Genomic DNA, 12,492 nt, shown 5'->3' with positions numbered 1-12,492 from the left:
ATTAAGAAAGATCCCTTTTTTTAGCGCCTCCCATTTTCTCTATGTTGAAGCCATCTCCATCTCCCTTGCATAATTATTTAATTTTAATCAACAAAAGCCATTAGAAGGGGATTTTTAAATTCCATAAACTACTGCACAACGTATCTTTACACAAATATTTATTTGATCTTCGCAACTCATACATTTTCTAAAACCGGATAGTTCATCTCTACGTTTTTTATTGTTTTAAACCTATTGCGAATAAGCATACAGGATATTTTTATTACAAATGACATAAGTATAATACCTACATAATTACCACATTCAGTCAGGTCACATTTCTTTGGTACATTAGTTATAACTTCCAATTCTCAATCAACAGGCTTTTTTTCCCTTCTTCCCATGTTCTGCAAAGCAGTCTTGTAAGTAATAGGCCTACAAGGTGCCATTCGAGTTTCAATTAAAATCATCCTTTTTTTACACTAAAATCATCCTTTTAGTGAGTCCAGCTTAACTTGGTGTTGTCCGGCCTCTTAGTTCCTCAAGACTGTGAATTTCTTAATAATTACATTCAGGTATTCTTCAACAACAAAATTTATTCCTGTCATATCTTTTACTCATGACTTCCCAAAAATGTTGTCTTCCTTCTTCTGCTGTTATTATTGACCCATCCCTTCTTTTGAAAGGTATTTTCCTTTTTTTTTTTACCACTGGATATTTCATAAATAATTCTTTGGGCTACTCTAACACAAGTGTCACTTCATGAATAAGTGGCTTGTGAACATCATGAGTCAGTTCAAAATATTCGCTCATATCTCCTCATGATCTCTGGTAACGTACTATCTAAACTTGAGTACATGGTATGTTCTAATTTGCATTCTTCATCTTCTCCCTGAAATTTATGTACATGTACGTTTTCCTTCTGTATCCTTTATAGTATCCCAGGTATCATCCAGTATCTAAGGTGTCTGTCTTGTTACCTCATTTCCAGGTACTACTTCTTTCCCAGCAGATTGAAATACATTCTGAATGTCAAACCAGCCCTCAAACATTGTCTGCTCCTCCTCAGAGATGGGTTCTAATTGCAAATCTATTTCAACATCCAGTTGCAAAAGCCTCTCAATGTTCATCATTACTGTAACATACCTAGATATTAAGTCAGCTTTTTTATTATGGTATTTATAGTTTCAACATCATTGTAGCAATGGCATTTGCTCCTCTGTGGCTCTTAATATTCCTTAGTGTTCTTTTTCCTTTTGATTACAGTAATGGCTGTGATCTATTTGGTTTCTGTGGATGCCATCCAATTTTGTTAAGTTTTTCACATAAAACTTTCTTTACTTTGAATTTATTACCATGAAAACAATTGAGATTGCTGGTGACTTCACATCTTTCTTAATGGTTAGCAAATTAAATCTAGGTATCCCGCTTGTGATAGCCTACTATACCTATGTTGTTTTACCAGAGCCTGGAGTTCAACACCATTCCTAAGAATCACTTTATAGGCCACCTTTGGGCAAAAGCCAGCTTAACCTAAACCAGCCTACCAAATGCACTAGCAGTGGTTTCACAATTGCTCTGATGGCATCTTTTCTATAAGAAAAATGTTGAGATTTAAATGTCCACTCCAAACTCTGCCACCACAGGATGGTGACAGAGTAATTAGTGTCCCAAGTGTAGGTAAGACCCACTTGATGGAAATGGTACCATTACAAAAATATCACCTTCACATTAATTATGTTAAGAACTCTACTACATGAGGATGGCAACATAATTATTGCATCCAAAGTGTAGGCCACACACACCTGGTGGGAATGGTACCATTACAAAAATATCATCTTCACATTATTTTGACATAGTGTACCACTAGACAGTGGCAACAAAATAATCAGCATGTGTAGGCCAGGCCCACTTCATGGGATTGGTACCATTTCAAAAATATCTCCATACTTATATGTTGACAGGCAAACTGGGGAGAATATAACATGGCCTTTTAAAGAAACTGGCCCACCCAATGAAACCACAGGCCAGCTCTGAAGGCCTTCTACCTTCAAGGTCAATTTAAATTTCGTATTGAGTCTTAAATCTGAACATTTTCAGATGGTTAACAAACCCACCGCAACCCCTATTATTAGTAACAAACCTTTAAATATGAACTCTGAAGCCTAACTAAGGCCCCTTTCTATTTACTGTCAGAAAATTTGTTGATGGGAAACTTCACATATTTAAACTATTAAACAAGAATGTGAGGGTTTTGTGGACATGAACCCAAAAAATAACTGCAGGCAGTCAAAAATGCCTTGGCTTCAGCAAGGCAGTAAACTTTGAAAAGGACCTGGCATTTTGTAGTGGAAATCTAGATTTTGTTACCCCCATTATGTAGATATGCAACAGTATTTTCTGTCATCCTGCTTTAAATGCCCTTGCCTTCTGGGCTCAATATAAACTGTATATGGCTGCTTCCACCAGTCTGCTAATATCTGTCAAAAGTTTTGTAACACAGTGCAAGCTCCCAAATCCTTCAGCTTGAAAATGGGTATATGATGTTAAAATCTGTGCAAACCACTAATTATTCTTTTATCTGTTATTGAGATTTTCAAGTTTTTGTCTTTATTCTCATTTAGTGATATGAGTACGTTCATAGTTACGCTTGTTTCCTTTGGCTATCCTTGTGTAATGTACCAGTATGTGATTTTCACTGGTCAGTTAAATTTTGCAGACCAATGTCATAAGGGATATAAGACTTACTTCATATAATTTGATCTACCACGATATTTTAATACCAGCAGATATGCTTATACTGTCCTGTACTACTGATAACCTCAGTTGAACTGCATTTTACTTGTCTCTGCTACTGTCAGTTAATCTAAGACACTGTAGCGTGTAAAAAACAGGTTTTGACGTAGGAAAAACCTATTTTTTGTAGTCGCTGTTGAGTCCTCAAGGAGTTAACCCCCATGGTGTGCCAGCACCCCATGGTGACTAGACTAGTATCAAAGAAATATTTTTCTAGTCTGGTCTTGTAGCTGGGTATTGTGTCATAATGAAACACTGTGACACATGATAAGAGTATAATGGAGTCAAAGATAAGAGGGCATTTTCCCTTATCTTCAGCGAAGCTGAACCCAGTTTTTCCTACATCAAAAAATGCAAGAACTGACTATTGCGCATGCACATCTGCCATCTTGTTTATGACCAGGGCAGGCAAAAGACCAGCTCTATTACTCTCTGCTGGTCAATGTAGGATTATCCCTTGCCCAAATCCCACGCCTTTTGTCAGGGAAGTGGGGGGTTTTGAGGACTCAACAGCGACTACCAAAAATAGGTTTTTCCTACGTCAAAACCTGTTTTTTGATAGCGTAGTCGCTGTTTCGTCCCCAAGGAGCTTTACAAAAGAAATTGACAGGTGACAAAAGGCTTAAGCTCTCAAAATTTTAATCCCAAACAACCCACATAAAAAACATTTATGGTCCGAGGTCAAGCCACAAGTTTCAAGCCCCATTCCTTTTTCTAAAAAACCTTTTGGGGTTTTGGAAACAAGAAACGAGAAACTAAACAAGAACTTGCATTTTGAGGGTGAAGTTCTGTAGTGACTTACCTAAGTATGCTGTTAGGAAGACCCCTGGTTTTCTACTGTAGAGCCTATGGGGTCAGGACTAACCATACCACCTACTGACATGCAGCGCAGACGAATTTGTTCGAGTTCATGGCAGTAATGTTTTAAGAACACTGTCTCTGATGCCCACCCTGTACTTTCGGAGACTTCTTCAAAAGAGACATTTCTGAAGAAAGCCAATGACATACTTACTTTCCTTATGTCATGTGACCTAGGAAAAGTGTGGGGGTTTGCTTTTTTAATTAAGGACACTAAAATTATTCTTAGCCCTTGTAGAAAGAGTGGTTTATTCGTGCTAGGGTGTAGGAAAATCGGACCTTCTGGGATGTTTGCTGTGACCTCTAGGTAAACCTTAAGTGTTTGAGCTGGTCATAATGTTTGTCTGCTAAATTGTCAGCCAGGAATGATGGGCCTGGGGACAATAATAATTGATTATCAGCAGTTTGTGTGATATATTGTCCCCGTCTAAGAGAGCCCAGTTCACTAATACGGGCTCCTGATGCTAATGCAATCAGGAAGATCGCCTTCTGTAGCTTGTGAGTTGCGATTGTATTGGGTCCGCTGAACTGAGGGGTAGCTAGAAGTCCAAGTACCTTGTTCAGGGACCAAGAAATTGGGAGTCTTTCGGGAGCGGGTCTTTGTAGAGCAAAAGACTCTGTTGAGGCTGTCATTTTCCTCAATAGAGAGTGCTATTATGTTGAGAGACCCTCTGAGGTGAATTGCAGATAGGTGCCACTTCTTTACTTGTGCCATCTGAAGGATTGCTAGCATTACCATGTTGAGAGAAGGTGAATGTGATCCCGATCTCTTGATGCAGAACATTGCAGTCGTGTAGTCTAGAACCAACAGAATGTGTGTCTCTTCTGGAGGTTTGAGTTTTTCGAGAGGCAAAAAGACAGCCATCAGTTCCAGGAAATTGATATGACACTTCCTCAGAGTAGCTGACCACCTCCCTGCCACCTGACGATCTTCCCAGTGCCCTCCCCAACCTGCCAACGAGGCATCTGTGTGTATTGTCACTCTAACAGATGGAGGAGTCAGGGTGACCTGTTTCGCCAGAGATTCCTTCCGGGTCCAAGGCTGAAGTATCTCCCCGGCTTTTTTATTCTTTTGGCGAGATCTGTCTCGCAGCTTTTGTCTTGCGTGCGACGGCCAAAATTTGTTCACGTTTTTCAGTTGCAGTCTGAGTATTACTGATGCAAACTGCAGTAGACCCATCATGCATTCTAATTGCTGTCTGGAAAGTCTGGGCTGCTCTAGGAACCTTTTGAGATTTTTCCTTATTCTGTTCTGAGTTTTGATGGGGAGAGACAACAGGCCCTGAAGAGTATCCCAACGCAGTCTCAACCACTGAAAACGTCTGCTGGGAGTGAGGCGGGATTTTTCCCAATTTATTATAAAACCTTTTGACTGGAGTCTGTTGAGCACTGCTCTTAGGTTTTTCAAGCATTCTTTTCTTGTGGCACCCCAGATTAACCAGTCGTCTAGGTAAGTTATTAGTTGTATTTTTTCTTTCCTGAGTTCCTGGACAACTACCGTTGCTAATTTTTAAAAAATTCTTGGGGCAATGTTTAGTCCAAAAGGCATAACTTAACCTGTACGTCTCTTTCCCTATCTGGAACCCTAGGAAGGGGCGAAAGGGAGCAGCAATAGGGACGTGCCAGTATGCGTCTTTCAGATCTACAGAAACTATAATTCCCTTTTGGAATGACTGAACATACTTGGGCAACGGTAGTCATCCGAAACATTTGGTAAAAAATGTACTTGTTCAATGTTGATAGGTCGAGGATCACTCATAGCTAGGTTATCACTTACTCTAAACTAGGATACTGCCTAATCTGGACTAATTATTTCACAAGGGTATGGTTACATAAAACACAATTGCCTTAGTTTGTAGCCTTGAGGCTAGGCTACCATCTCATCTGGCACAGGTTACTATTTTCACCTCGCTCTAGATTACCATCTAGGAAAGTGATTGCCCAATAATGGGATGCTTCGTAAAATTGAACACAAACTAATATAGCTACTGCCTAGTCCTGGATTATTTTAGATCATACGCAAGTATAGAGGCTATATAGAGGGAAAATTTTAGTTTCCTGTTTATCGAATTCTAGGATCTTTGGTGTAAACTAGGCTGTTGCCCAGGTCCATAAAAGAATATGTCTTAAAAGGTTCTTACCTTAAATTGGGTTACTACCTAATCCAGGTTATTTAAATCACCTTCAAGATATGTAATCCTAGGATATAGGCTACGGACAACATCTTCTATATTTACATTATTCACATTGAATTTGTTAGGCTACCATCTCATGTAGGCTACCGCCTAGGCTATTGTGGACATTGTTAACTGAAAGGATTAATTAATAATAAATTGTGGAATATTTCTTTAGTTACACATTTTAAATTGAATGATCAAAAACTCAAATTTCTGGGGCTTTCACAAATAACAGAGATCATGAGAGAGCACCGACCATGAGCTCTGAAAACAAAGTCCGGTTTCCGGGATTCCGTACACAAAACACATTTGTTCCACTGTTAAAATTAACAATTTTTAAACTCAAGCTTAAACTTTTGTGTTTGGGTGTTTCCATAATTCTTGCTGGTTTACACTCTCCTGAAAACATTAAGGAGCACTGAAGCGTTGTGCGTGTAACTTGCACCAGCAGAGGGTAATGGAGCTGGTCTTTTGCCTGCCCTGGTCATAAATAAGATGGGAGACCGCATATGCAATAGTCACTTCTTGCATTTTTTGACATTGAAAAAACTGGGTTCAGCTTCACTGAAGATAAGGGAAAATGCCCTTATCTTTGAGTCCCTATACTCTATCACGTCATAATGTTTTCATTACGACACAATACCCGGCTACATGACCTGGCTGAAAAAATATTTCTTTACTAGTCTAGTCACCATGGAGCACTGGCACACCATGGGGGGGTAGCCCCTTGAGGACGAAACAGCGACTACGCTATCAAAAATTAAATTTTAAACTTGTTATTATGGTAGTTGCATTCATTAAATCTCTTTTCTGGAGATATTACACTACACAAATGTTTGTTTTAACCCTTACTTGGATTTTCCTTCTTCACCCTGGTTCTGCTAAGGAAATATAAACTTCTCTTTTATCACTGACACCTGGCAATTACTTTTTTTTTTTTTTTTTTTTTGCCTTCAGATAAAATACTTCAATAAGAAAAATATTTCTGTAAGAGCTCCACGGCCACATACAGTAATATAGTGCAACTCCATTCATTAAACATCTGACAACATTACTTTAGGAAGAGTAGTTGTTTCCTGTGTAAATTTATTATTTCTTCCTCTACCAGATCATGAATTCCCATGTTGTCTTAGCTTTCCATACAGCAATATGCCTCCTTATTGTGGGGTACAGCTTACAGTCTGCCTTGCATGCCAAACTGTCATAGTACTAAAGGTTCTTTGCAGTATGTATCCCTTCAGCATTGCTTCTTGCTTTTAATATTATTTCGATGTGCAACTTACTTAACTTTACCCTGCTCCCCTTTTCATTTGTAATTCAAAAATTGAATCCTTCAGGTGAGCCCTACAGGAGTCTAAAAATGTGACTTAGTTTCACTGATTACTTTATTATAACAGCAATATGTACTAAACTACAGCCCTACAAAATTGGCTATGTCTGAAATTATACAAAGTGAAGATTCTAACTGTAATCTGTTTTACTGAAATGAGGGTAGATTGTAACTGGTATGAAGGTATACAAAGATACGTTCTTTAAGAACCAGTATTATTATTATAATGGTTTTAAAAAAATATATAAAAATCTTTTCATAAAAGCTAAAATGAGGTTTATTTACAGTATCTATCAGCTTTCATTTTTGAGCGTCTGTCAAGCAAAGCTTCATGTAAATAACCCTCTGAACGTGCTTCTTTTAACACTGCTATGCCTTCTTCATTAATCCGTAAACGTTTGTCTTGAAATTTCTGGAATTTTTTCACATAATTCACTTCTACGTCTTTTAATTTCCCTCGTTCTTCCTCAGGTATTTCCTTAGGTTTATCACATTCCCTGTTAAAAAACACAAAAGCAAATTAGTCTCTGCAAAATATATTTACTGTATGCAATATATACATATACATATACATATATATATATATATATATATATATATATATATATATATATATATATATATATATATATATATATATTGTGGACATCACTATATTGTGATCGAAAATAATGATTAAAAAGCCACAATAATATAATTGATAAATTGCATATTTTAAGACACAAAAATATAAAAATAAAAACAAGGATAAAAGCTGGCTGAAGAGGACATTAAACGGTCGAAAAGCTCCGTTTTTATCCCCTTTTTGTATATTTTGTGTCTTAAAATATACAATTTATCAATTATATTAATTGGCTATATATAGGGTATATATATATATATATATATATATATATATATATATATATATATATATATATATATATATATATATATATATATATATATATATATATATATATATATATATATATATATATATATATATATATATATATATATATATATATATATATATATATATATATATATATATATATATATATATATATATATATATATATATATATATATATATATATATATATATATATATATATATATATATATATATATATATATATATATATATATATATATATATATATATATATATATATATATATATATATATATATATATATATATATATATATATATATATATATATATATATATATATATATATATATATATATATATATATATATATATATATATATATATATATATATATATATATATATATATATATATATATATATATATATATATATATATATATATATATATATATATATATATATATATATATATATATATATATATATATTATATATATATATATATATATATATATATATATATATATATATATATATATATATATATATATATATATATATATATATATATATATATATATATATATATATATATATATATATATATATATATATATATATATATATATATATATATATATATATATATATATATATATATATATATATATATATATATATATATATATATATATATATATATATATATATATATATATATATATATATATATATATATATATATATATATATATATATATATATATATATATATATATATATAAATATAAATTATCTGGTTTCACCTATCCAGAACTCAGTGTTATCCCGAGTGTCCCTAGCAACACAATATATATGTAAAATGTATATATACAATTTGTAACTGGGAAAGGGTTATGATGGGGATGGTAGGCTGAGGAAAGAGTTTGGGAAGGGAGGGGTAGGCAGGCATTTGATTTCCTGAGAGCTTTTGCAACTGTTAATGACTTAAAGGCCTCACTTAAACATCATTTTATTTAAGGCCTCACTTAAACATCATTTTATTTAAGGCCTCACTTAAACATCATTTTATTTATCGCTTTTGAGTGGCTATGCATTGTGAGGGGTAGACAAGGATAAGCACTTACAGGGTGGGAGAGCCAAGAGAACTGAGTGGGGAGGGTTGGGTGGCTGTTCATCAGTATCAACTGTCTCATACAATTTTTTCACTTCATTTATTTTAAAATACAGTATGTACTGTACTTTGTTTTATGTTTTTTTTTGTATAATCACTGACTGCAGTATTAAATAAGATTTTCTGAACTTTAAATACATCAAACTGAAAAGCTTGAACAAAATAGTATCAGTATGAACTGCCAAGCCATATTAAGTCAACTTTTCTTCTCTATCAGTCTCTCAATCTGTGTTCATATGTATACACACACGAAGTATGTGTGCATGTATATACTGTTCATATATGCAGGATAAACTTGCTGTTTATTTATAAGGCATTGCATACCTTATAAATACACATGAATACTTAAACAAACAATAATAGCAAGCATACAACTGCCATAAATATAATGATTTTTATGATAATATAAATTTTTTAGGTACTTATTCTGTATCATTTGCTTTATCTGTGACTACTTGGCACAGTTTGCACAGTTTGACAAGTGTTAAAATTGAAACAATTGTTAACTAATGCTCCCACTCTTTGGAGGGTCGGGGTAAGACAGCAACTGCTTTGTTTGCCATTCTTCTCTTAGTCTTTTAAGAGGGGAGGTGGGGAGGGATCTCAATAATGGAGGGTAAGTCCCTAAAATACAGAGTGATATAAACATGACAATTTTTTAATAAAATAAAGTTTTATATATATTTACCCAGTAATTACATAGCTTTTAGTTTCTATTATCAGCAGCTTAGAATTTTGAAATTCACGGGTCGCACTAGTTTGTTTTGGGTTTTGGTGATGTGCCTGCCCACTTTTGGGGGGAAGGCAAGGAACAACTTAGCAAAGAGCTTCAATTTGTTTATGCCCTTGTGTCCAAGCGAGGGGAGGCGGGTGGGCTCCAATCATGTAATTACTGGGTAAGTATATATAAAACTTTATTATAAAAATTTTATTTTTATATAAGTAACTTACCTAGTAATTACATGGCTGATTCCCACATTGAAAGGAGGTGGGATAGCTTGGACATATCTACCCCAAAACATTATTACTGTAATGAATTTGAAAATAGAAGATAGCTAACACTGAGTCAATGTTTGTTGATCCTTGCCTGATAAGAGAGCTGCTGCAGGTAGATACTGCCTCTGGATGGCGCTTATCTTATATTGCAGAAGTGAGGCGACATAGCCTGGAGAACCTACTACTACAGTGGATGCTTTACAGCAATGGACCAATTCCGATGACTAACAAAGAAAACATATGCCCCTGCCCATGGCACAGTACCATACAAAATAACCAGAGCAAAAATTACAGTGACCACAAACCACTGATGCATATTAAAAACACCAATACCCAATCATTAAAAATAAAGGACTGGGTGTGCTCCAAGTACACAGTATTCCTAGGCTCTCCTATGACTCAACACCCTATGCAAGGCGAAGAGATAAAAGAAAGAATATTTCTTTCTATGTTTCCTCCCCCAATACCACTTCAACTGCATAAAATGGACCCAAGGTACTGCACTGATCATATACTGTTTCAATATCCCTCAAATAGTGAGACACAAAAACCGACTTGCATTTACAAAATGTCGATTGCACAATAGAAAAGAGGGATAAATTACGCTTAAACACTAATGACGTAGCGACAGCTCCTATCTCATGGGCTTTTACCTTGCATGAGGAAAAAGTGCCTTCACTAACCATGAAATGTGCTTCAGAAATGAGGTCTCTGAGAAAGAATGCCTGGGCATTCTTAGACAGAGGCCATGAAGGATTTTTTACAGAACACCAAAGACTGTTCGAAGTACCACGAATAGACTTCGTTCTATGAAGGTAATATTTAAGAGCTCTAACCAGACAGAGGGTCCTCTCTTCTTCTGATCGGCCTACTACTTCACACAGGCTCTTAATAGTAAAAGAGCGAGGCCATGGATTCGATGGTGATTCATTCTTAGCCAGGAATCCCAAGGAAAAGGAACAAACTGCATTTCCTTAGGAAAAGCCCACTTTTGTCCAAGGCATTGATTTCACTGGATCTTTTGGCAGTTGCCAAAGCGACTAGAAGTGTCTTCCTGGTAAGGTCTCTTAGGAAGATGGACATGGGTTCAAATCGTGAACTGACTAGCTATCTAAGCACTATGTCTAGATTCCACGACACCAAAGGCTTTTCCTTTTGCTTAACCGAATCAAAGGATTTTATAAGGTCTGACAAATCCGGGTTGGATGATAAGTCCGTACCTCTGTGACGGAAAACAGAGCTAAGCATGGCTCTGTAGCCTTTAACTGTGGAAGTAGAGAGTCCTTTGGAAGAGCATAAGAATAGCAGAAAATCTATTTCAGTTATAGTGGTACTAGTAGAGGAAACTGTGTCGTTTACACCATGACCTGAAGATAGACCACTTAGCCTGGTAGGCTTTACCTGAAGACTGCCTTCTACACTTGGCAATCACATTTGCAGCTGCTCTTGAAAAGCCCTTCTTTCGGAGCAGTCGCTTAACAGTTTGTATCCTGTTAGGGTCAGAGAAGACAGGTTTTGGCGGAACCGTCGGAAGCGTGGTTGTCCGAGTAGTTGCTGTTTTTGCGGTAGCAGCCTCGGGAAATCCGCAAGAAGTTCTAGGAGGTCTGGAAACCACTCTTTTGCTGGCCAAAAGGGAGCTATCAATATCATGGATACGCTTTGGTGGAACCTGAACTTGTTCAGTACCTGCTTCACCATACTGAATGGGGGAAAGGCATACAGTTCTTTGTCCGACCAGTCTTGCAACACTGCATCGGTCGCTCATGCTAAAGGATCTGGGACTGGTGAGCAGAAGGGAGGAAGCCAAGGATTCTTGGAGGATGCGAAAAGGTCTGTCATTGGTTCCCCCCAGAGCTTCCACAGATCCTGGCAAAGCAACGGGTCTAAAGTCCACTCCATGGAAAGGATTGTTTCTGGCAGCTCAATTTGTCCAGCAGAACATTTAGTTTCCCCTGGATGAAACGGGTTACCACTTGAGTGTTGTTTTGGTCCAACCAGGGGAGGAGGTCTTTTGCTGCTTCGTACAGAGAGAAAGAGTGGGTCACCCCCTGTTTCTTGATGTACGCCAGTGCAGTAGTACTGTCCGAATGCACTGCTGTTGTCTTGCTGAACACCTCCGAGGCAAAAAATTGGAGGCCCAGATGGATCACCTTTAGCTCTTTCACACTGATGTGCCAAGATCTCTGTTCTAGGGACCAAGTTCCTGACACTTCTTTGTTCCCTAAAAGAGCTCCCCAACCTAGATTTGATGCATGAGAGAAGAACTCTAGGTTGGGGTTCAGAGGGAGAAGAGACTTG

General features: G+C 36.2%; 1 protein-coding gene across 1 annotated transcript in view; it reads right to left on the bottom strand.

The window, feature by feature from the left end:
* Window positions 1-7,177: 7,177 nt before the first annotated feature.
* The window catches only part of FRG1 (FSHD region gene 1), a 51,526-nt gene continuing 46,211 nt past the window's right edge, over window positions 7,178-12,492 (bottom strand). The window contains exon 6 of the mRNA XM_067119133.1: window positions 7,178-7,637. Coding sequence (XP_066975234.1) covers window positions 7,418-7,637 — 220 coding nt within the window. The 3' untranslated portion in view covers window positions 7,178-7,417. The remainder of the gene's footprint in view (window positions 7,638-12,492) is intronic.

Source organism: Macrobrachium rosenbergii, chromosome 16 (genome assembly GCF_040412425.1).
Source record: "Macrobrachium rosenbergii isolate ZJJX-2024 chromosome 16, ASM4041242v1, whole genome shotgun sequence".
In the NCBI taxonomy this organism is placed as follows: Eukaryota; Metazoa; Arthropoda; class Malacostraca; order Decapoda; family Palaemonidae; genus Macrobrachium; species Macrobrachium rosenbergii.
The sequence above is the reverse complement of the archived record's forward strand: the minus strand, read 5'-3'. Positions and strand labels throughout refer to the sequence as shown.